General features: G+C 48.2%; 2 protein-coding genes across 4 annotated transcripts; one reads left to right on the top strand and one right to left on the bottom strand.

The window, feature by feature from the left end:
* The first annotated feature begins 214 nt into the window (after positions 1-214).
* Positions 215-6,862, top strand: rab1ba (zRAB1B, member RAS oncogene family a). The gene is made up of 6 exons (XM_062449249.1): positions 215-506; positions 1,627-1,699; positions 1,798-1,893; positions 2,038-2,133; positions 2,273-2,404; positions 2,695-6,862. Exons 1-6 carry the CDS (start codon positions 493-495, stop codon positions 2,887-2,889), a joined length of 606 nt encoding a protein of 201 aa, XP_062305233.1. The 5' UTR covers positions 215-492; the 3' UTR covers positions 2,890-6,862.
* Positions 6,863-8,734: 1,872 nt separating this feature from the next.
* Positions 8,735-23,853, bottom strand: peli3 (pellino E3 ubiquitin protein ligase family member 3). Of its 3 annotated transcripts, XM_062449222.1 has the most exons (9): positions 23,412-23,853; positions 23,034-23,287; positions 22,406-22,542; positions 16,366-16,566; positions 15,050-15,179; positions 14,744-14,845; positions 12,560-12,799; positions 9,637-9,825; positions 8,735-9,383 (listed from the first exon to the last, which is right to left on the bottom strand). In XM_062449222.1, the coding sequence occupies exons 3-9, from the start codon at positions 22,414-22,416 to the stop codon at positions 8,784-8,786; spliced, it is 1,473 nt and encodes a 490-aa protein (XP_062305206.1). In that variant the 5' UTR covers positions 22,417-22,542; positions 23,034-23,287; positions 23,412-23,853; the 3' UTR covers positions 8,735-8,783. The 3 variants fall into 3 exon arrangements, with proteins under 3 accessions (XP_062305206.1, XP_062305205.1, XP_062305207.1); XM_062449221.1 differs by having other exon boundaries at positions 23,034-23,853; XM_062449223.1 differs by lacking the exon at positions 22,406-22,542 and having other exon boundaries at positions 23,034-23,853.
* Positions 23,854-23,869: the final 16 nt, after the last annotated feature.

Here is a 23,869-nt window from a genome sequence, read left to right on the forward strand (position 1 = left end):
GCGCATGTTAGTGTGCCTATGTATGTGGGAATGTATTCAATATTTTTTCTGAATTATGTAATTTATATATTTTTACAAATCGGTTGGCCGTTTAGATTGACTTCAAATATAGTAAACTCAATATGACTAATGAACTCGAACTACAAATCCCAACATCTATCCACTTCTAGATTTGTCCGTAGTGACACGTCATTTGATGTCACTGCCGCACCTGCGCAGCCATCTTGTACTTCTAGCGAGGAGCGGACACAAAAAGAAAAAAGGAAAGGAAAATTGATTAGTCAAATTTGAAGAAAATAGGAATGTCTTTAAAGTTTCTGTAACACCACAACGTTAGGATACACCAGCTTGACAAAGGGGAGTAGAAAAAACTCAAATTTACATCCAAGTGCCTCGGACATCTAGACTCTCAAGTCATCTTTTGCCTGCTGTAGGAGAGAAGGAAGGAACAGACAATTCGCCGACTGAAAAACACATCCCCAACGTCAAATCATGAATCCCGAATAGTGAGTAAAGCCACCACCCCGACTACATCGTGATTAGTGTAACCGTTTTATTTTGCATTTCTGATTGTGACATGTCGAAACAAGCGCCTATATTTTCAGTCGGATTGCTAGCTAGGTCGCTAGTAGTAGCAGGGCGCGGACAGGTTCCAAGCCTTTTGCTTTGAAATGTGACAGACAGTCTCGAGATGTGTTTATACAGCCAACATCAGCTGATTGCCTGCTCATGCCACCACATTAGCCAGGTTGACAGGCACTGCTAATTTGACTCCATTTTACATAAAGCCACAATTTGGCGTTTGTTCATGTTGTCATTGCACTTAAATCAGATGGCTAGCATCTGTCACTGACTTGTGTCCCTAAAATGAGAAAACACGCGCTTGTCACCGGATCTCAAGCACGGTGCTCTGGCGACCGGAGAAAATAGGACGTAGTGCTGGAACGTCACACCACCGGCGCAGCGATTAGCCTAGCCTAGCTCGCAAGCTAACAACGGAAGTCTAGCTAGCTAGATAGCAATATCATTGTTACCCTGCTAGGGGTAGTTTATTTGAGATAGTTAACTGCTTTATATTGTGCCAGTCATCACAACATTGTACTTGTTAACCATATACATCTAATATAAGTGGTTAAATCGCGAATCGCGAATTTTTTCGCGAATATGCTTGTGATTGCGAGACACATCGCCACATCACAATAAAGTGTACGCGATGCATGCGCAGTTTAGATCGGGTATTTCCACATAGGCCTATATACGACACACTGCTCTGTATGTTGTTGTGACACAGTGATAGTGTTTGGCAGTTATACATGACACGTCTTGATTTCAGGTGACACAAGAATAACTCGGCCATTGCGCCACCACTGTGCAGTTTGTCAAATTAAGTTCATGACATGTTCTTCTGTTAATGTTGCCGCGAAAGTGTTACTCAACAGTATTTCTCCACTCGAAATAGATTTCTAAGAGTACCACATATCAGTTAAATACTGTGTATTCCCCAGGACTTAGTCAACAAGTAATAAAAACCACAGAGCAGCACAGCCATGATGAGTCGATCCCTTCAAAGCCTTCATAAATGAGAATGTCCAATCCTTGGTCTAATGCTGCATGCTTTTACTACAGTGACTACCTTTTTAAGCTCCTGCTCATCGGTGACTCTGGTGTCGGAAAATCCTGCCTCCTGCTACGATTTGCAGTAAGTGAAGCCTGTGGGGAACCTATTTTAGGGGTTGGTTGGCTCGTGGTGCTGTGAAAGACCCGTCGTGCTATATCATTCGTCCTTCTCCACTTCAGGATGACACCTACACAGAGAGCTACATCAGCACCATCGGGGTGGACTTCAAAATCCGGACCATTGAGCTGGATGGCAAGACCATCAAACTGCAGATTGTAAGTGGACGCGCGCTCACACACAACACCGTAGGCTACGCGCCTAGAAGGTAACCCACAGAGGGGCTGCCTCTATCCATGGACAGGCAGAAACGGGTCTGATTTGGATCCATTCTGTGTTTTTGCCCTGTGTGTGGTGTGCAGTGGGACACGGCCGGCCAGGAGAGGTTCCGCACCATCACCTCTAGTTACTACAGGGGCGCCCACGGCATCATCGTGGTGTACGACGTCACAGACCAGGTAGGCTTCATCATGAGACCAGAGTCCTCTCTCGTCATCCTGGTGACTGGCGCGTCCAGCCAATAGGGATCCCTCCCCGAGGCTGGGAATTCCTTGTTTCTGGGGGGTCGCTAACCTTCCTCTGTGATGTGTGCCGCAGGAGTCATACAACAACGTGAAGCAGTGGCTGCAGGAGATCGATCGCTACGCCAGCGAAAATGTCAACAAGCTATTGGTGGGCAACAAGTGTGACCTCACCACCAAGAAGGTGGTGGACTACACAACAGCCAAGGTATGTCTGCTTCAGAGGGATGTTCGACAGAGTAGGATACATTCAGTAAAAGGCATTGAATATGTAACAGTGTCCAGTGTGTCTTGATGAGGGGAAAAATGGGACTCTGGCTTGTTAATGCGATGTCATCCTTACGCTGTCGTTATTTAACGTTGGCGAACTTTGTATCACCTCTTGGCGTGATTTTTTTGTGTTGAGCTTGGCTCTCGATTCAGACGGTGAATTTCTACAGCAAACTACAAGCAGTCGACGTGTGACCTCATCGTGTGTGTGTGTGTGTGTCCCTGCAGGAGTTTGCTGACTCCCTGGCCATCCCTTTCCTGGAGACGAGTGCCAAGAACGCCACCAACGTGGAGCAGGCCTTCATGACCATGGCCGCCGAGATCAAGAAGCGCATGGGTCCCGGCGCCACGGCCGGCGGCGACAAGCCCAACCTGAAGATCGAGAGCACCCCCGTCCGACAGTCTGGAGGGGGCTGCTGTTAAAGGACCCTGCCTCCAGCAACCCTGGAACCCCCTCCCTCCCCCCCCCCCCCCCCTTCTCCCCACAACCAGTCCTGGGTGTAAAGTGGAGCCCCACTCCCCCCCCCCCTCACTCCTATCTCTACTCACCCCCCACAAACACTCCTCCCTGTTCACTAGCCACCCAGCTGCATAGATGGATATCTGAACACACACCTTCACACCCCATCCTCCTCTCCGATCACTCGGAAAACCGACATCCAGGCAGGGGCTAGCGGGAGGGACGAGTGGATGGATAGAGGGAGAAGTAGAGGAGGAAATGGAGGGACTGGAGAAGGATTGGAAAGAGAAAGAGCCAAGATGGGGGTTGGGGTTTGCAGAGCAAAGAGGATGAACCTACAGTAAATATGAGATCAGTAGAGAGGAACAGGATGATGGGAGGTTTCGATTCTGATTCCGTCTCAACCTGTAACACACACAGACACACATTTTTTTGCTGTCTCCCCTCCCCCCCTTCTATTTCCTATAGGCACTGTCTGCCATTGCAGAATCAATGTCTTCACCATCCATATAGCAACAACACCCAGCATCTTAGAAATAATCCAGTTGGCTGTCTTCATATTGGACCTGGCTATGCCGTGGAGAGAGGGAGGGAGAGAGAGAGAATGAGTCACGTGTGTGTGTGTGAGTCACCATTCACCGTTGTGAATGCAGTAGTAACAATTATTTACTCTTCCGCTGTGGAATATGAACAGCCAACGCGGTGCGGTGCAGACAGTGGAGTTGTAAAGGCCTCACCATGCCAGATAGAGACAGGAGAACAGTGACTCACCACGGCCATTATTGATGAGGGTGCAGGGATGCCCACTTTCAGTCCTCCCCTTCCCCCTCTTCCCCACTCTCTCTTACACACACACATTATTTTAAGTGAAATCAGCATTAGAGACACACACAGCCGGTCTGTTTTTGGGGTCAGGGAAAGGCGAGAGTTAAGCTCAGATCTCCTGGTAGCACAGGAGATCTTCTGGTTGGACTTGGAATCACTTCAACACTCCATCCATTCATCCATCTTGGAGCGAGGGGGGGGGTCACACTGGGAGAAGCCAAGAGGAAACCAGAACGGTGGTTTTAAGTGCTGTGATATATGGTGTTGGCTTGTGTTTTTTTGTTGTTTTTTTTTTGTCTACATCAGTTCATAAGATAGAGATTTCACATGTAAAATGGAGAAAAAAACAACAAGATTGTCTTTCTGTCCAGAAATGACACTATATATTACAGTATGATGGTTCTTCAATAAACACACATGCACACACACACACACATCCACACTGATAGGAGCATGATGTAGTTATACTGTAGACACAGGGTGGGGTGGGGAGGTGAGGTGTTAGGCTGGGAAGCCAATATTCAACTATGAATTAACCAGACACACAAGATATTGGCAATATTCTGTGTTCATCTTAATATACTTTTACAGTTTTATTATAATTTTATTTGATATTTTTATTTCATGTTGATTTTGTTTTCTAATCGAGAAAAAGCTTGTACAAATTGCTTAATGCTGTCCGATTATAAGTTGGGTTTGGGATTTCAATGTGTGGTCTGAACTAGGTTGAGGGTTAACCGGGGGTGAAAGCTACTGTTCCCTTCCTTCCCTTGCAAGAGTCCTCATGACATCTGTCCTCAGCATTTATTGACCCGTGATCATTCACAGTCACGGTGTTGAGACCCCCCCCCCCCCCCCCAGCTGTTGTCATGTGTGTCCTGCATTGCAGTACGTGTTTTAGATCTCACTTCAGTCGGCATGGTGGATTAAGTGTGACAGAAGCGTGTGTGTCACGCTTCTGTCTTCAGAAGGGTGAGCTGTCTCAATCATATTAGATTAGTGGATTAGAGCTCTTCAACTGTCAAGCTGTTGAAACATAATACATTAGCTGCCGTTTTTGGAGTCTAGAGTGTGTTTTATCTGTGTTAGTCCTGTCTAGGCCTCCTCGACCATAGCTTCCCCCAGCCCAACCCTAGTCTTTGTGTTGTTTCTCCATAGCTATCCTATGGAACCTGACAGGAATGTGGTCGAAAACTCCTACCCCCTCGCCTCATAGCATGGGGTCAATACACTACAGAGAAAAGACAAGCTACCCTAGCTTCTCTCTGCTCAAATCTTCGGTTTTGCGTCTTGAAGGTCAATGGCCCCAATAGCTTTGGTTTTCGAGGTCGGTTTTGGTTTTACACAGTTTACAACAGAGGAGGTAAAGGCTAACTGAAGGATGTTGTAGTCCAGATGGTTTCGAGCCTCAGTCCGCAGGAGTGCACTTTGCTTGGCCTCTCTTAATGTGGCTCGAAACCTGCTTGTTGCCTGTCTCCCTCCCTATTGGCATCGACAGCTTGGTTGGGGTTGGGCGTTTTGAGTGTGTGATTGTAGTTCTGAACCTGTGTCTGTTCATATCTATGTACAAGGGGGAGTCCCTCACCAGACCTGAGGTCTGCTCTAAGAGTCAGTTGGAAAGGCCTTCCGTTGAGTTGTGGTGTTCGGCTCTGAAGTAGGGCCATCACTGCAGCTTCATCGAGTTCCTCAAGGTGTTTTTTTTTGTTGTGGTGTACAGGGACTGACTGGTCACGGTTCCAAGACCGGATATGAACTCCCTTGCATCCGCCTCCGGCCCAAACCGTCGCCCTAACTGTGATGGATCCACACAGTCTCCACTAACTGCTCCTCTCCGCTTATACAGAAAATCTCGTTCCGACTTTGGGAGTTGTTCCTGGTCCGGCTGTCGGGAGATGACGCAGAACTTTTATTTCAGCAGCTGTGCTTCAGGTGGTGAACGCCTCAGGCTCTGCCTGTGTGTGCGTGAGCAAAGTGCAACTTCAGCCTCCGAGACTGACCGTCCGAAGAAAACCGACGAAGGGTTGCTGCCCTCCCCATGCGGCCGGACTCCAGTCTGCGGACACTCCCAGGGGTGTGAAGCCGCAAACGCACCGCCCGGTCCTGTGTGTGAGGGAACAAATAAGTATCGGATGTGGATGTAAAGGTGACGCTAGATCTTGGTCGTCTGCGCTATATCCATTGTGTGTTGTGGAAGTGTCCCCACAGATGTAGTCCCAGCCTCGTCCCTTTGCAACCTTGTGACGGAAGACTGAAGGGGACTGGAATTTCAAGTCGGTTAGGTGCGATGAATCCGGATGTGTTTGGCCCAGAGTTCTCAGCTGACTGCTTGGGTAGGGGCGGGAACAGTAGTGGAGGGGGGGGGGGGTGTGTGTTTGCTGTAGGGGGGCGGGGTTAGAGTGTGTAACATTCCTGGGCTTATGAATACATGTCGGCTTTTCCGGCATTCCCTCGGATCTCACGTGAGTAATGGCGAACGAAGCGGTTGTTTGGAACTGTCACACTAAGACACACAAACACTCACACTCGCTCAGACACACCGAGTGTAAGTTTTGCACCTGAGAGTGTGGATCCCATTCTGCATTTATTCTGAATGTTCTTTCTGTTCAAGAAGTCTTGATATTCTACTGATTTTAATATATTCATTGAACTATACTGTGGTAATAGTGTGTCTGGCCCAGCAGAGGACTTTGGGGCACGGAGGTTTTGTGGGTGGGACTTCAAAGGGGGGGGGGGGGGCTTTGGCAGGGACTTACTTATGAATGTGATTATGATGAAACTGCTTGAGTCTGTTCTTTCTTTCCCCCTACTTTTATTTCGTATTCATTTGGAGAAGAAAAGGAGGGGTGTGGGGGGGGGGGGGGGGTTTGTATGTCATTTGCACACGTGTAGCTGTCCCATGGCTTAATAAAGACACACACACTTACAGGCGTTTCTTAACACCGAGCTCCTGGCTGCTGAGCTCACCTGTCGTTCACCTGCTCTTTCTGTTCCTCGCTCGTCCAGAGAGGTGCTCCGTCTCACTGCTGAGTTTGGTCATCTTGGGGTTGTTTTTTTTTCTGTACATACTATAAATATATATATAATAAAACAAATAAAAAATATCAATGTCAACGTTTCGAAGCTTGTCTTTTTGTAAGTGTGGTGTGTATTTCAAGGGTCTCATCAGACTGTGAATGTGTGTGAGCATGTCTACTTGGGTGTGTAAAGACTAGGCACACACACACCTCAAACCTGACACACCTCCGTAAACCTGACTCACATACCTCAAACCTGACACACACCTAAAACCTGACACACACACACCTCCGTAAACCTGACTCACATACCTCAAACCTGACTCAAACACCTCTGCCTGCCTGCCTGCTGGAGGGACCACATGAGGTCACCAACTCCCTCCTGCCACCCCCAGCCCCCACTGCTTAGCAGCCTGTCATCTCTCTCCTCTGTCCTTGGTACGTAACCCATCTCATCTCCCCATACACCCATAAATAAACATTCCCATTGAGCAGCCCTGCTCTCCGCTGAAGCAGTCTCTCTGCATCAGAATACATTACGTGGATGGAGGATGCACAGAACGGAGATCGGAGAGCACAGTCATTCACACTGAATATTGCTGTGGAGGTGAGTTTATGGTGCAGGGAAATGCAGGCTATTTTCCGGGCTAATATAAAGTACTGCAGACATCCCTGGGAGGGCTGGGGATGCAGAGTCGGCAGTTAGACTCTCACCACCAAACAAAGTGACTGTAAACCTCACAACAGCCTCACACACTGAAATGCAGCAAAGATTTTTATGACTCCTTCATGATTAGGTCGTAAGAACCCCGGAACCCTGGCTTGTAGGTGTTTGGATTGGAATCGGACTTTGCTCTGTTCAGATTTAGACTACAGTGAGTTCAGAATGAGGCCACCAGATTGGAGTGAGCGAAATATTCTGCTTAAAATGCGGAATTCTCAACGACCTGACCTGTAAGCGGCTTCCGCCTCTGGTCTGCCCTTGTTACCCTTCGTCCCTCTCTATGCCTTCCTGTCGTCTCCCTCTAGAACCTTCCCCTTGTCTCTCGATCATCCTGTCCTCTGTTTCCCCTCCGTCCTCTCCTCTCTCTCTTCCTCCACTCCCTCCTCTTTTCCTCCCCTTCTGTTTCTCAATAACTGCCCTCAATAACCTTTTCGCTGCCTCTCTTCCTGTCTCTCCCCTCTATACCCTTTAGCTCTCTCCCCTGCCTCTCTCTCCTCTCCTCTCTCTTCCTGTCTCTCTCTTCTATACTCCCCCTCCATCTCCCCCCTCCCCAGTTGCATGGTGGCTGCCGGTGACCTTGAGTTATTTATAGCATGGTGCTGCTGCAGACTGGTAGTTGGGGCGTTCGTCAGACACTCCTCAGGGTGTACACACACACACATGCACACATTGTCCTGACCCTGGGAGGGAGGAGAGACAGAGAGGAAGAGTGAGAGGGGTGCTCACACACAGGGGCCAAGGAGGACTAGCTGAGTTTCAGGTGCAGGAGTCCGGGGGCCATGTTTCACAACCCCTCCCCCCTGAGCGTGGGTCCTCTACTCCTCACCTGTGACCTTGAAATCCATCTCACCCTGACGAGCAGGCACCAGACACGGTGCGTTCCAGTAGGTTCTGGGGCACGTGCATGCCCGAAGCAGCTGAATCACAGGTTTGTGTGGCGTTCGGATATTGAATTACACTGCGCTCTTCAGACTGGAGCCCCACAGAACTCCAAGGACCACCAACACTGCTCAAGGTTTCATTTCAACAGCATTTATTTACACCCCCACCTCCCGCCCCACAGTACAGCTCAAATACCACTCAACCCACTTCATCTTTTTTTTACTTTCCCCACAAGTTAAATTGTCCAACAGTGTTTTTCTCCTTAGGCCTTCAATTATTTCTCTTATCGACAGTCAGTCTTTGTCTTTCTGAGGCCCCACTTCACACACCTCAGCCAACCACCCCCGAAACACCTCCCCCCCACCCCCACCTCACAACCACCCCCCGACACCACACAACCAACGCCTCCCCCTCAGTCGACGGGGCCCTGGAAGATGAGTTTGATGTGGCCCTGCTCGCCGGTCAGCCAGGTGCCGCAGAAGGGGCAGGCGGCGTGGAAGGCGTGCGTCCCGTGCGGCAGCGGGATCTGGCTCCACCCCTGCACTGTCTTTTCAGAGCACACGTGGCCGCAGGGGCAGAAGGCGTGGGTCGGGGGGCCGGCGTCCAGATACAGCCCGCCCTCGCAGCCCAGCCACAGGGGCACGTAGGGGCCCACGCGCCGGCACATGGGGCACTCCCTCTCCCCGGTGCTGGCTGGCGCCGTCCCGCTGGGCCCCGCCGGGCCCTTCTCCTTGCGGTAGCCCCAGTTGTGGTAGCCGTGGACGTGGCCGCAGTTGACGTAGACCCAGGGCTGCTTCTTGTCCACGATCTCCCGCTGAGCCAGGCTGGGGAAGGCCAGGGTGTTGAAGCCCACGGGGCACTGCGGCCGCGCCGCGTTCAGCTCCTGGCGCAGGGACTCCAGCTGCTTGAGGGTGGGCGTGCGCCGGAGGCCCGCCGGGGTGCGCCACAGCAGGGTGGCCCCGCACAGGTCGATGAGGGAGCCGTCCTGGAGGGTGTTGGACTCGTTCTCCACCTGGTGGGGGGGGGGGGGGGAGATTGGGCGAGAGAGACCGATTTAAAGGAAGAGTGTATTAGAGTGGGGGGGAGGACAAGAGAGATAGACACAATTACTTAGCGAAAAGAAATCGGTTTAGTTTCCGGTCCTTTTTTTCTGCACTGACAGCTGCTTTCCAAAGTTTGCCTTTCCACATGATGGCATCCTGTCCAATAGCAGACGAGCAAGACTCTAGCTCCGAAACACCCCCACCTCCTCTCCTCCTCCTCACCAGTTTCCCCCTCTGCTGGGCCGAGCGGGTCTCCCGCAGGGCGAACACGTTCCCGCACACGGAGATCTCCCGCCACACCCCCGGTGCCGGCTCCTGGACGAAGTCGCCTGCCGGGTGCATCACCAGCACGCCATTGGTGGTCAATCCGTCCATCAAGCCGTCCGACGTCCGCCATTTGGCAGCTCTCTCCTAAGAGACCCGCCCCCCACACATAAGCAGACTAGTATCAAGGGAAGTGATGGAGAGGCCGATAAAGAGAGAGAGAGAGGGAGAAGGAGAGAGAGGGAGGAGGAGAAAGAAGGAGAGAGAGAGATGGGAGAATAAAACAGCTAACAGGGCTTTTTTTTCGCAATGCTAAATTTAGCCCCTGCAGTGTATAACTGATTACTATACTGGCTAAACTTGAGTACTATACCAGCTAAAGCATTGAGATGCTCACACACACAGAATCACACACACACTCTCACACGCAGTGTGTCAGCCCCTCTTTAGGCGCAGTTTCGATGCAACATTCCCAGAATGTACCTGTGGACTTCTAAGCGGTCACGATCGGCAACAACCACAACGTTGTATAAGCCCGCGCTACACCTAATGTTTGGAAAACGATCTCTCGTTGTTCTTGTGCTTTCCGCACACCTCCACAACAACAGTGGGCTGCACAGCCTGCCTCTGCGATCTGCCAAGGACATTCTGTGTGTGCCCAGTTCACCGGAGCCCTGCTGAGGTTATTCACTCCGGCGTCGCTCTGACAACAGCTCAGCAGCTAGGATCTGTCATCGTCCTCCTCCTCCTACTGTCCTCTCTCGCTCTTTTCCTGCCTCTCTCTCTCTTTCTCCCTCTCTCGCTGGGACATTCTCTCCCCCCCCCCCCCCCCTCTCTGTCTCTCTGTCTCTCTCTCAGTATTTTTAGCTGGATGGGGAGGCTTGCTAGGTTGACACAGGCCTCGGTGCCTTGCATGGGACATGACGTTATCTGTGTGTATGACTCACTGTGCCCCGCTTGTGTCATCCCCTCTCCCTGGGGTCATGTATAATGCATGAGGGACATCTTTCCTTACGAAGTGTCACGAGCCTCCAGACTTGCGTGTTTCAGAGCACTACAGTCGTACTTTCTCCTTGGTCACAGCTGGCATTAGCTCTCACCGCCAGCCAAGCTCCCTACCACCACCATAAAAAATCATTACAAATGAAAGTCCTGTGAACTAATACAATATGGCCACCGTGACCGTTTTAATCAGGAGCCGTGGGGAGAGGGAGGTGAGGGGAACTAGCAGGTCTGGAACACTGTGTCTGTCCTTGACCTGGAGTCCCTGACTCACATCGATGAGGAGAGTCTCTGGACTCCTGCCTCGCCTCCCCCCCCCTCTGCCAGCGTAACCCTCCAGGTTGTGGAAATGGAGGGTGACGTGTGTGTGTGTGGGAGGGGGGTTAGGGATGAAGGAGAGCCTGCATGCCAGCATGTATCAAAAGCTTACTTCACATGTCAATGGGTGAGCAAACAAACGCCAGCCTGCTCCATTGTGCACTGCTCGCTTTGTACAGTCTTTCCTTTACAAAGCGTTGGGCGGCTCGGAGAATTTACAAAACGCGCACGCACGCAAAGGCGCGCCGCCCGCGACACGCACGTCATCTACACACCGTCACGCACACGTGACGCATGTACACGACCAAACACAGACGACAGGCTGCCACAGCTTGAATCCAGAATTCCCTTTTCCCCTCCGGCGTCTGTGTGTGTCTCTGTTGTGTTTCTAATCCATTTCCAAACAGCTCGCTGGCCTCCGGAGGCTGACCAAGCAGAGTGTAGCAGCAGTCCCTGACGTGTGACTTTTGATAATGACCGCTGATAGTCTTATCTCTCTAAACAAAGAGAGTCTTGGTGTCTGGTCTGCTCTGGGCCTGGGCAACGTTCCAGCCGGTTAGCTAGCCAGTTCCCAGAGACGAGGACACACACTCGAGCAGATGAGTGTGTGGTTCCCTGGGGGGGGGGGGGGGGGGGTACAGAGATTGGGGGTGACTGTTGAGGTGTTTAAAACTCAGCTCACCTCGCAGAGACTGAGTATGCAGCTCTGCAACATCACCATGGATTTCCGTTTCATATGCATTTGAGATTATTGCACTGCAGTTGAGATATTGTTGTTTTGCCGTGCCTGGTAGCTGAAATGTGGTAATTTTGCACTGTGCTTATAAATATTGACATTTATGACCACTGAATACTGATAGAACTATATGCGCCGCTGGTCTTTGATTTTCTGCTGGACGTTTTACAGTGTTTGCACTATGAGTATATTTGGATCAGGTCGATTGCTAAATGAATAATACTGTCAAATGTAATGTACATGTGTAACTGTCACTGTACGTCCACAGATCTTAACTACTCCTATCTTTAAACTGCAGTACAAGCAATTCCAGGAGCATGATTCATGCTTATACAATCACCATGCAGTCCCCCCACGTCAACTGGTAACACTCCCAAACACACATGCACACACACACACAGTATGTCATGTCACACGTTGTGACGTTCATCACAGATATTACATCATCGCCTGGGTGTCTTGGCGCCAGGGTTGTCACTGCCCCAGTTGTCAGGGCAACTGATCACTCCCTCACTCCGGAAGCTGTTCACTGCCACAAACACGAGGGAGGGAGTAGGGAGTCAGGTGGCTGAGCGGTTAGGGAAGCAGGCTAGTAATCTGAAGGTTGCCAGTTCGATTCCCGGCCGTGCCAAATGACGTTGTGTCCTTGGGCAAGGCACTTCACCCTACTTGCCTTGGGGGAATGTCCCTGTACTGACTGTAAGTCGCTCTGGATAAGAGCGTCTGCTAAATGACTAAATGTAAATGTAAACACGTGCATGCACACACACACACTTCCACCCTGAAGACCCCCCCACCCGACACACACGTGCGCTCTATACTCACCCCCAGGAAGATGTTCTTGGAGGAGTCGAAGCCGGCAGCGTAGATGCGTGCTGTGTAGGGGGCGCTGCGCTCACACATGATGCGGCACGCATAGCGGGAGATGGTACTCTGGGCTGACTGTCCTCCTCCTCCTCCTCCCCCCTCTCCGGCCGCCCCCTGGCCTTGCCCCCCACCGCCCCCGCTGCTGCCTGCTGTATCCGTCACCACAAAGTCTATCATGCTCTCCGTGGAGCGCCCGATCTGTGGAGAGCAAGGGAGGGGGTGTCAGTAGAGGATAACAGAGTAGAGCAGCGTAAAGTGGAGTCGAGATGGAAGTCATTTGAGACAGGAGCTGGTTAAAAGGTCCGCAAGTTTGTTAATATTCAAACTGCACTCGGACGCAAATAAAACACCTTCCTTTTTCATGTTACGAAAGTTAAAGTTTAACTCAATATAATTATTATTCTTTTTTTAATCACTGAGCACTCAATTTGTCAGGAACGTATGCTTGTTAAGGCATGTTTTTGTCTGGTTTTGGGGGCGTGTGGGTTTATCTATTTTGGCCCTTGTTATTTTCGGTCACTACCACCCATAAACAAAGCAGCATGGTCTGTTTGTTTAGTCCTACTGTACGGTTGCTACTATGGCGGATGCTAATCAAACTAATTATTTTAAACCACTGTTGTTAACAAACCTGGCTGCTGGTAAGACCCTCAACCATCAAAATCTACTAGACTCGTTGCATGATGGAAATGAAATTACTCGAATTGAATTTAATCGAAGATGAACTCGAAGAAAGTGCCTACCAAACGAAAGCATCAGAAAACAATATATTGGATTCACACCAACAACTTAGCCGTGAAACGTTCTGTGTTGTACTTGGGTAAGTTTAATATTGATTTGCCCTGTTTGTAAACATGTTTTTGTTGTTGTTGCGGTTGTGTGCTAAGTATGCAGAGAATCGACAGACGTGCGTTTGCCTTCAGCCAAACTGTTAGCTACCTTGGCTAGAACAATTGAAATGCTGATGTCCATAGTAGATGATTGAGGATGGAGTCAACCAGCTATTGTTCCCATCCATTACCTGCCTGTGAGATGGGTGAAAAGGTTTTACATCTTTCAAGGGGATTGTCTCTGCTAGTTGATTTAAGGGGTGCCAACATTCAAATGAACATGTCTTTTCAATTACTTTCTGTTACAGAAAATGAAAAATTACCATGACCTGCTTGAGGGTCAATGCCAGCACCTGCCACCTGTCTTTGTGAAAAGGGATGGACTATTTGCACCCAAATAGATGAATTGACATGACAGTCAGTTGAGTTGGAGAGCAGACAGACAGACAGACAGACAGACAGGAAAATAGACAGACAGTAAAATAGACAGACAGACAGGAAAATAAACAGACAGACAGACAGGAAAATAAACAGACAGACAGACAGGAAAATAGACAGACAGGCAGGAAAACAGACAGACAGGGACCACAGCACAGAACCTCCATCATGTCTTCTGTCTGCAGTAGTTGGGCCTTACATTCATCAAAGGGATGAGAGATAGATAGCTGGAATAGACTGTCTGCTCTACCTGACTCCCAATCTCTCCCCCACTCTGTCTTATTCTCTCTGTCTTGTTTTATTTCTCTCTCTCTCTCTTCTGTCTGTCTGTCTGTCTGTCTCTCTCTCTCTCTCTCTCTCTCTCTCTCTCTCTCTCTCTCTCTCTCTCTCTCTCTCTCTCTCTCTCTCTCTCTCTCTCTCTCTCCCTCTCCCTCTCTGTCTTTCTCTGTGTCTCTGTCTCTCTCTCCCTCTCTCTCCCTCTCTCTCTCTCTCTCTCTCTCTCTCTCTCTCTCTCTGTCTATGTCTCTCTCTCCATCCCAGTCGTCTCATGACTTGGCAGTACTGGGAGCTCTGAGGCGTCAGCTAACAAATGACATTTTTCAGCAGCTGGGACATCAACTTGGCGGGGGGGGGGGGGGGGTGTTGTAGGTGTTTGTGTGAGAGAGGAGGAAGGTGAGTTGGTTTGTATGAATGTGTGTGTGTCATCCATGTTCCCAAGGTGAGGCGTGTGTTTGTGGTGTGGGTAGGTCATAAGAAAAATAACTGCGAAAAAATGCTGTCTGCAGCCAGACCAACTCGAGTTCCTTCCTTTCTACATCATCGCTATGCAGGAGCGAGGAGTTGCAGGACGTGCCCTGTGTAGGATGATACTGACCTGGAACATGTCTGTGTTGGTGTCATGTGTGTACTCCACGATGACAGAGTGACTTCTGGACAATGTGTAGGAGATGCTGTGCTGACTTTTGTTGCTGAGAGCCTGTGGAAACACACAAAAAACAGGTGACAAAGAACCCCTCACACTCACAATAGAGCGTGCTCGCATTTTGTTTGGTTGAAGACTATAAATACCAGTTTAATAACGACTTATTTTTAGTGAGGGTCTCGAAACCTTTTGTCTGTTTCAAAATGTATATCTATAGAAATGCCACCAGTTGTGATACTGTTGGATATAACCACTGACCTTTGACACCAGAGGGGTGGAAACATTGTGGATGACGTCAGGTTTGACCCCGTTAGCTTTGGGTCTCTTGTAGAGCGCCAGGCGACTTCTTCGGCGACCTTTATCCCCATTGTTCAGAGAACCATTGTGCCTGATCACATGATCGGGGGGGGAGGGGGGGAATACAGCATTTTGCCTCGTTAATGACATTTGTGTTTATTATAAAGACCTTGGGTTTTAAATGACTCTTTTAAGCCTGGACCAAAGGATTTGATTGCCATGCCACATTGGACTCTGAGTAGAAGATCATATCCAATATATGATCACTGGCTTCCTTCTGTCTCCTGCAAATGTCATGATTGGATGAGGCCATAAAAATGTCTGCAGCAATATGCTCTCCCCCTCTCTCTCTCCCTCTTAATCACATCGATGGAGAGCGAAGCCATTTTCATAACCCATCTCTGGATAGATCAATACGGGAAAGAGTGAATTAGATACCACAGGGATTCTCTCTCCACGTCTCAGCGTCTACACGCGCTGAGACGTCTCTCTCCTCATCTCTCTCGTGGCGGTTCAGTTTCTTTCTTTTTTTTTGCCTGGTTCCCCGGTGGGTCAGTGTCAGACTGACATCTTTGTTAAGGAGTCAAATGAACAATTTTGCATGGGGTTGCTGCTGGAACTGAAGGATAGCTTTACATCCCTGAGCTTCAGGATCTTAGAGCCTGTGTCGTTTGGGCAAGGAGAGTGTTGTGGACTTCCTGCTAAAGGATATCAGAATCAGGAGGGGTTTTAATTGCCATGAAAGTTTGCACAGACAAGTAATTTACTTTGGCAGGAAGGTGCATACATTCAACATATAGGAGTACATCTTAAATAAACAAGTCTAACTATACTATACAAGGTGCAAAGTCTAATTAACTAATACTAAGGGGAAAGGTATGTAAAATAAACTAGCTGTAAAGTATAAAATAGCTATAATGTACAATATAATACAAAAATACAAATACAAATAGGGTGCTTAGTGCAAATATGACATAGGTGCAAAAATGGCATGGTGCAATATATGACAATGGTTTCAAGTCTGTGGTTTAAATACATGACAAAGGCTTTTTAAAGGTGCAGTAGATCATCCGGTCTGCTTTATTCTACACACAAGGGTTTAGATTTTCAGATCCTACTTTAATGCTATTGTTCCTTTAGGGCACTTGGTTTGTTGCTGCGCAATCTGACACACAATCCCCCCCCCCCCCCCCCACACACACACACACACACACACTCTCACACACATAGGATATGCAAAAAACATTTAAGCGCCAGCCAGCCCCAGTGAGTCTCACCCTAAGACGATGAGCTCCCCGTACTTGACTGGCTCCTTGTCCCCCGGGAAGAGGCCTTCATGGGGCTGGGAGGCCGAGCCCAGCGGGGGGGAGGGCTGGCTCTTGTTGCAAGACGGTCGCAGTTCCAGAGATGGGGGGGGACACAGGGCCTCCGAGCTGCCCTCCAAAACCATGCCCACCGGCCACAACGGGGGCTCACAGCTGGGGGGGGGGAGGGGGAGAGGGGAGAGAGAGGGAGAGAAAGAGAGGGAAGAGAGAGTGAAAGAGAGGGAAGAGAGAGTGAAAGAGAGGGAAGAGAGAGTGAAAGAGAGGGGAGAGAGAGGGAGAGAAAGAGAGGGAAGAGAGAGTGAAAGAGAGGGGAGAGAGGGTGATGGAGGGAAGGAGAGAAAGCATCAAGGACCAAATCCGAAGTGATCGAAAAAGTACAGTCCATTGTTAACAGCTGTACGCACTCACAAATTCTCCTCTGAATACCCAACAACCCTGTAGTCAGATCGACAACAGTACAGTAGGCGTGGAGATAGGATTAGCATATTGACTGTGATCCTCCCTTCGTCGTTACTACGAGCTGCCGAGTCATGAAAATAAAACCAACAACAAGCTGAGCTTTGAATTAGTGTCTCCCTGCTATCCTTAGACCTGCGCACCCCTTAAAATAGAACAGCAATCAAATCCAGGAGTGATCCACACAATCGCTCCCCTCACCAGTGTGTGTGCAGTCAGGTTGGTCTACCGCTGCCATTACTCAGCTATAATTGGCGTCCCCCTTTACGTGACTGAAGCGCTCGCATCTTCTCTGCAGTTCCAGTCAACAAAGCACAAGGACAGTATACATGAGATTCAGTACGTAGAAGAGTACATACTGTGTTTTCACAGAGGCAAAAATACAGACGCCTGAATCGATGGCTCCTGTTTGTAACAGTACTGTGTTTCTGATGGACCTAACGGTGATCATTGTTCCTAGGTTAACCGATTGAGGCCTTACATCTGCTGGCAAGCATGACGGTAGTCTTTTAGCATCCAGAAAGGAACAAACAATGGAGCACACTTCTCCAAAGCTTTTAAAGTTAACAACCAGATAACCATCAATCGACAAGCTGTCGTGTCGGAGATTCTTAACGAACCCCAGGGGGGCTGCAACCTTTCCCTGAACGCCGTGTCCAGACCACGGGTGAAGCGAGTTCAACAATATTGGTTTTCATTTCTACTAAAGGTTTATGGCTGTGGCATTTCAGGCTTTCGGCTGGGAAAGGCCCGTCAAATTAAAACCGTTGGGATTAAACAAATTGGACTAAAATACGATTTTATGAGAATCTAAAGCAATTGCATAATATCACATGGGTTTAAGGTGGGCGCTTGAAGACCTAATTTAACAAGCTGTAGATATATAAAATATATGATGAAAGAGTAGAGGAAATGTTCATTTATCCTTGAGGAGTGGTGTGTTGTATATAGAGAGAGTTTTCAGGTTGATGTTTTGACATGAGCAATTTTACACAAGGAAAAACAAATCTCTAAAAAGCCTGTCTCTGTTGGCAAAGAGATTAAGCTAGGTTTCCTGCCAATGTTTAATTCAAAACCCTATTATTAATAAAGAGTGGGCGAGGACACCTACACTGTAGCAAGAACTGAAATGAAATCACAGACCCAGAGTAAATGCTTTGTTCTCTCTTTGGAGAATAAGGTAATAGCTTTGGAAACAACACAAACATTTATAATAGGATCTGAAACAACACCCAAATCCAAGCCCTCTTTCCCTAGTGAACACATTATGGCTCAGACCCCAGACAACCTTGGGGTTGTACCAGACTGCCTTCAATGCTCTTCCAAATGAGTAGTCAGACAAACAGCATATGAACTACCTTTCCCAGCAGGCAATTGGATCATGATGTGAACATTAGACTTCATGCAATGGGGGCCCTTTAATAGAGTCCCAAAGAGGAGAATATCCGCTCATGACTACATGATGGGTGGCCAGACTCTCGGTTCATGCAGGCAGTCGCCATTTCATTACGTCTGCTCCGCTGCTCTGGCTGGATGTGGAGTGGTGGAGGAGGGAGAGTGGACACTGGGGAGCGAGTGGAGGAGGGAGAGAGGCAGGGAAGGGAGGGCCTCACGAGTGGAGGAGGGAGAGAGGCAGGGAAGGGAGGGCCTCACGAGTGGAGGAGGGAGAGAGGCAGGGAAGGGAGGGCCTCACGAGTGGAGGAGGAGGAGGAGGAGGAGGAGGGGACAGAAATAGAAAACATAGTGGCATGGGTGGATGGAGAAAGAGTGGGAGGACAGAAGAGGGAGGAGAGGAGTGGGAGGGGGAGAGAGGGAGGAAAAAGAGAGGGCTTGGAGGAAAAGAAGAGGTGTAGAGAGAGAGAGAGAGAGAGAGAGAGAGAGAGAGAGAGAGAGAGAGAGAGAGAGACGATGCAGACATTGCAGATATGTGACGGACCTAGAGGAGACACACGAAGCCTCCAGCAGAGACGACATGCAGGCAACAAGAGACTGACCAGGAAGAGGAGAGAGGGTCTGGGAGGAGGCAGACAGAGAGTGGGGCGGGCGAGGGGGGGCGAGGCGGGGCGAGGGGCCTGGGGTGTACGCTGTGAGCGTGACTTTGTGTGCGCATGCGCGTCCTGTGCAGGGGCTCGGCAGGGTGATGGATTGCCTGTTCTGGGCCACGCACTTTCTAATCAACCCACAGTCACATCCTGGGGGTGGAGAGGGGGATGAAGGGAGGGAGGGGACGATAGATAGATAGAAAGAAGGGTGGAGATTGGAAGGGGGTTAAAGATAGAGACACGGTGAGAGAGAGACAAAGAAAAGATGCTGTGACAAAGGAAGACAAAGAGAAATGAATTATATATATCACACACACACACACACACACACATTCTATATATATACTGCATGGTAGGGCTAGCAGGAATAAAACATATTTTACAGAGCAAAGGCGATCATAGTGGCATTTTACAGGTTAAATGGCCAATATCAGACAGCACCACAAAGTCCACAGTTTCATAGATAATGCTGTTGTTTTTACTAACAAAATTCATCGTCCTCCACTAGCCTCCACGTGAACCACGCTCCATCCTTCTATACCTCTATCCACTCTCTCCATCCTTCTATCCCTCTATCCACTCTCTCCATTCTCTCTTCTGCTACTGCAGGGGAAGGGTGTGTGTGTGTGTGTGTGTGTGTGTGTGGAGCGTGTGTGTGGAGCGTGTGGGTGAGGAGAGGAACAAAGAAAGAAAGAGTGAGGGGGAGAGAGAAAGAAAGAGAGGCAACATCTCTATCCAGTGCCACAAAAGAACAGAGAGCTAAATATACACACCAGGAAATGGTCTCCAGAATAAATGATGAGTTCCTGACAACATGATCATCATTTTTTCCCCCCATTTTCAACCATTTAAGGATTTCTTGTAATCTGCACTCCAGTTTTCAGATGCTTGAGTATAAACTAGATGGCTGGAGGTGCTCATTCAATTACAGTTTGGGACAAATCATCATGTCTGAATTATTGTTTGTATCCCACTTGCCTGTAGTAGTCAGTGTTATTGTTATCTAGGAGTCTCTTTTTAATCTTGTGCTGAATGTCACTGATCACATACTGTACAGAGCTCCATAGAATATAGTCTCTTAGACACAAAACAAGCAGGCAAGTACAACGAGCCTCAAGATGCTACATCAGAATATGTTTTAACTAAGGAAAGCAGTAATGAATGTGTTACAGTCTATATTCTATCAGGTCAGTGTTAAAAATGTATGTCTACACTATACAATACTACACAATTGGTTGCCTATATGTTTGTCCCTGCCAATGCTACCCACAAACTTTTGTAAAACAACCATTGTGATCTTCATGAAACTGCGCTGTATAGTACCTTTTGTTCTAAAGTGAACCCTCTGATTCTAGATAGAGCTATTTCAGATCCAGTTCCTGACCTGGAAACAGGACTCTATATGTAAAAGCTTCTTTCTTTTCAAGTTGCACGTGGCTATTTCTAGCCCCTTATTGGACAGAGAGGTCCACTATGGTTGAATGTGACCTTATTATTAGAACAGACAGAGCCTCGTAGCTCCCATGGCCCAGCCCACCTGCGTGTCTGTGAACAACGATGTGTGTGTGTGTGTGTGTGTGGTAGGGCTACAGTGATGGAGTGAGTATCCTGCAGTCCTGTCTGGCCTTGCTGTACCTGTCTGGTTGGACTAAGTGGAAGGCAAGAGTTTAAAGCAGTGGTTCTCAAAGTGGGGTCCGTGAACCATAGCCAAGGGGTCTGTGAAATAATTTACATTATAACATTGGAAAATTGTGCTGGATCATTAAAAAGTAAAACATATATTATAATCTACAGATGGGGACCATTTGCACCAATAAAACAAGCATATTGTGTCCAGTTAAGAGCACAAAGGGCATGCTGAATGGGTGTTATGATTATGAGGGGGTCCTTGGAAAATGTTCACCCCTGTAAGGGGTCCCTGGCCCCAAAATGTTTGAGAACGCCTGGTTTAGAGGGTGTAGGATGGATGGAGAGAGGATAGATGTAGTGAGAATGGAGGGACGATGGAGGGGAGGTGGAGGGAGGATGATTGGAGAGGATGGAGGGAGGATGATTGGAGAGGATGGAGAAAGGATGGAGGGCACAGAGGGAGGATGGAGAGAGGACAAATGAAAAACCTTCAAGTGGTTTGAGAAGATTTCAGAAGGCAAATCTTTCATAGCACTATACTATTGCACTATACTATTTATTCAATATTTGTCTCAGTAAGAGGCGTGCTTGTTCTGTGTATGCGGGGTCAGGTGGCTGAGCGGTGAGGGAGTCGGGCTATTAATCAGAAGGTTGTTGGTTTGATTCCCGGCCATGCAAAATGACGTTGTGTCCTTGGGCAAGACACTTCACCCTACTTGCCTCGGGGGGAATGTCCCTGTACTTACTGTAAGTCTCTCTGGATAAGAGCATCTGCTAAATGACTAAATGTAAAATGTATGCCACACTGTACAAACACTTTAAAATGGATGAACCACTTCCTGTCAGTGCCACCCCCTCCTCACCGGTTGACCCCTTTGGCACTAGAGAAGACACACACGTGGGCTGCTTTGTTACCTCACAGGATCCGTTACCACACACACTCCAAGAAACAGTCTGACTCATCTTCATTTCTCTTTCCCTACGTCTCTTCCTTTGCTCTTTTATTATTTATCTCGCTTCATTATTATCACTCTTTCTTGCCTTCCGTCTCCCTCCATCTTCCTCTCCATCCCTCCTTTCCTGTCTTCCTCCCTGTAACCCTTGTGTCACAGATTCCCAGAGGCCTGTATGAGTAAGCATCCATCGTGCAGGCTTAAGCTGTAAAACTGCAGACAGCCCCTTTAATAATTCTCTTCATTATCAGTTCTGAGTGAGATTCGTATTTGTTTTTTTGGTTTGTGAGGAGAGTAGTCGTCATTATTATTCTCTGTTTGCTCTTTGGTGTTATGTACTAGGAGAGAGAGCGGGAGCACGCGCATGAGAGAGAGAGAGATGAAAACAAAACAGACAGGTTCCCAGTAGGCGGGTAATAGTCAGAGAGAACCCAGTAGTAATCCCAGCACGGCCCTTTACAAGCACAGCAAGTCCCCAGCACAGAGAATGCAGGGCAGGGCAAGACAGACGATGTTAAGGAGTTTCTCGTCTTCTTATGTTTGTTCAGACCACTGACATATCTTGACACAAATAATTTTTTAAGAATTGCCTCTTAATATGACAACACTAAATCTTATTGACCTCTTGTCGTTCCGCAATCTAGTATTTTCTGACCCCTAAAAAATACCCAAACTGACAAATAGGCCAGTAAGCACTTGACGTTTGATATCCTGAGCTCAAAGTAGGCCTATGCTGGAGTTTGAGCCATCTACCCTCATCATCATCATCCACATCAACACGGGTATCAACTGCCTCCCCAAATAAAACCAGTTAGTATGACAGAATACATTTTTTTTTATCACAGAAAAGCAGCATCCAACAAGATACAATTGTATATAGTGCTAAATTTGTCTTATCGCTTGACTGCTTACAGCATAATCATGGCTGTTTCTGCCCTATGACTTCAACTTGCAGATTGCAGCGGATTGCGTCTCCCAGTGCCAGTGTAGAGGCGGTTGCTTGATCGCTATCCAAGAAGACGCAGTCGATATAGGCCTTGTCAGATTGCCTACAACATACCACATGGAGAAATAACATATTCCATATTGGTATAAATAACGTGTTTAAATAACAGCTTTATAATTCCGTTTAATGCCGATAAAACTATGGGATCAAAATGCTATTATGGCAGGCATTTATAAAGCAGTGTTTATAGCGTGTTTATGTGCTTAATTAGCATAACAGCATATTTCAATGTACATAGGGCCTACTGAATAATAGTTGTTTTTCTAAAGCTTTTCACCTCCACAGCACAACGTGCGAGGCAGGGGAGTAGGCTAGGCTACACAAGGGAATCCACTGCACAGAAAATAAATACTACAATGTAAGACATCATCACAAACGCAAGCACACGCACATACTTCTTGCAGCCTATTCTTGACATGACTGCAATGTACGAAGAATAAAAACACAGACAAGCCAGACCAAGATCACTCTCTTGCGTGTTCAGCACCAACAGTTTTGGACAATAATTGGACAGGTAGACAGATCAATAAATACCCGCTGATGTTTGCCGACGGAGGTTGTAATTCCCTTGAGTTGTCAATCCCCGTATGGCCTCAAAATCGGGCTCCGTTCTGTTAAAACACCACCTGCGAAGGCAAGTTTGAGGGAACAACCATATGACCGATCAGTCTGCATCGCCTCTCCGTTGTCATAGGGTACATTGGAGACTGCGAGATGCTCATTCCTACAGGAGACTAGTCGTGGTCCAGACACCCCGTTGTCACGCCCATTTCTCTCTAGCGCTCTCCCTAAAAAAAAACAAAAAACAGTGGAGTCACACTGATCTACTGTTGGCCACATGAATGCTTCGCCGCGGTTGGTCAGGATTCCGTGATTCTTGCGTAAGCCCGCCTTCAGATTCCTACAACGTACTGGCTCCGCCTACATGATCCCGCCCACGCCCGTGACGCTTTGTTTCCGTACAGTACTGGGCTACTGTAAGGAAAGATAATCAGGTACCAAACAGTGGGATATGAATATCCAACAATATCCTATCTATTCATACAAAGGCATCACCAGGGTGTGTAACAGTTGTATCGTAGTTGTTGGTAAACTGTCACTGGAGTGGACAGACATGCAGAATTGAGATGTAGCTAGCCTATATAAAAAAAAGTATTTTTAATTAGGCCAATAAAAGCAGCATAATATCAGTAACCCACATGTATCCTACACATGGTATGAATACATAAACAAACTATGCATGATAACTAAAATTATATATTTTTACCACACTAGAGCAATAACGCTTTTGCACACAATTATAATGGCGTTGGCAACAACAACAAAAACAGCCAGTAGCATTTAAAGGTGTAGGTGTGCGCCTGACGCCA

The sequence above is a fragment of the Osmerus eperlanus genome, chromosome 23 (assembly GCF_963692335.1).
Source record: "Osmerus eperlanus chromosome 23, fOsmEpe2.1, whole genome shotgun sequence".
NCBI classification, from domain to species: Eukaryota; Metazoa; Chordata; class Actinopteri; order Osmeriformes; family Osmeridae; genus Osmerus; species Osmerus eperlanus.

Bases quoted from the DNA above. Each gene is read 5' to 3' on its own strand.
- rab1ba (XM_062449249.1), top strand. The intron at 1,894-2,037 runs GTAAGTGGACGC...TGTGGTGTGCAG, and splicing joins AGACCATCAAACTGCAGATT to TGGGACACGGCCGGCCAGGA. The intron at 2,134-2,272 runs GTAGGCTTCATC...TGTGTGCCGCAG, and splicing joins TGTACGACGTCACAGACCAG to GAGTCATACAACAACGTGAA.
- peli3 (XM_062449222.1), bottom strand. The intron at 15,180-16,365 runs GTGAGACTCACT...TCATGTGATCAG, and splicing joins GGGGAGCTCATCGTCTTAGG to GCACAATGGTTCTCTGAACA. The intron at 9,384-9,636 runs GTGAGGAGGAGG...CCCCCCCACCAG, and splicing joins CCCAGCAGAGGGGGAAACTG to GTGGAGAACGAGTCCAACAC.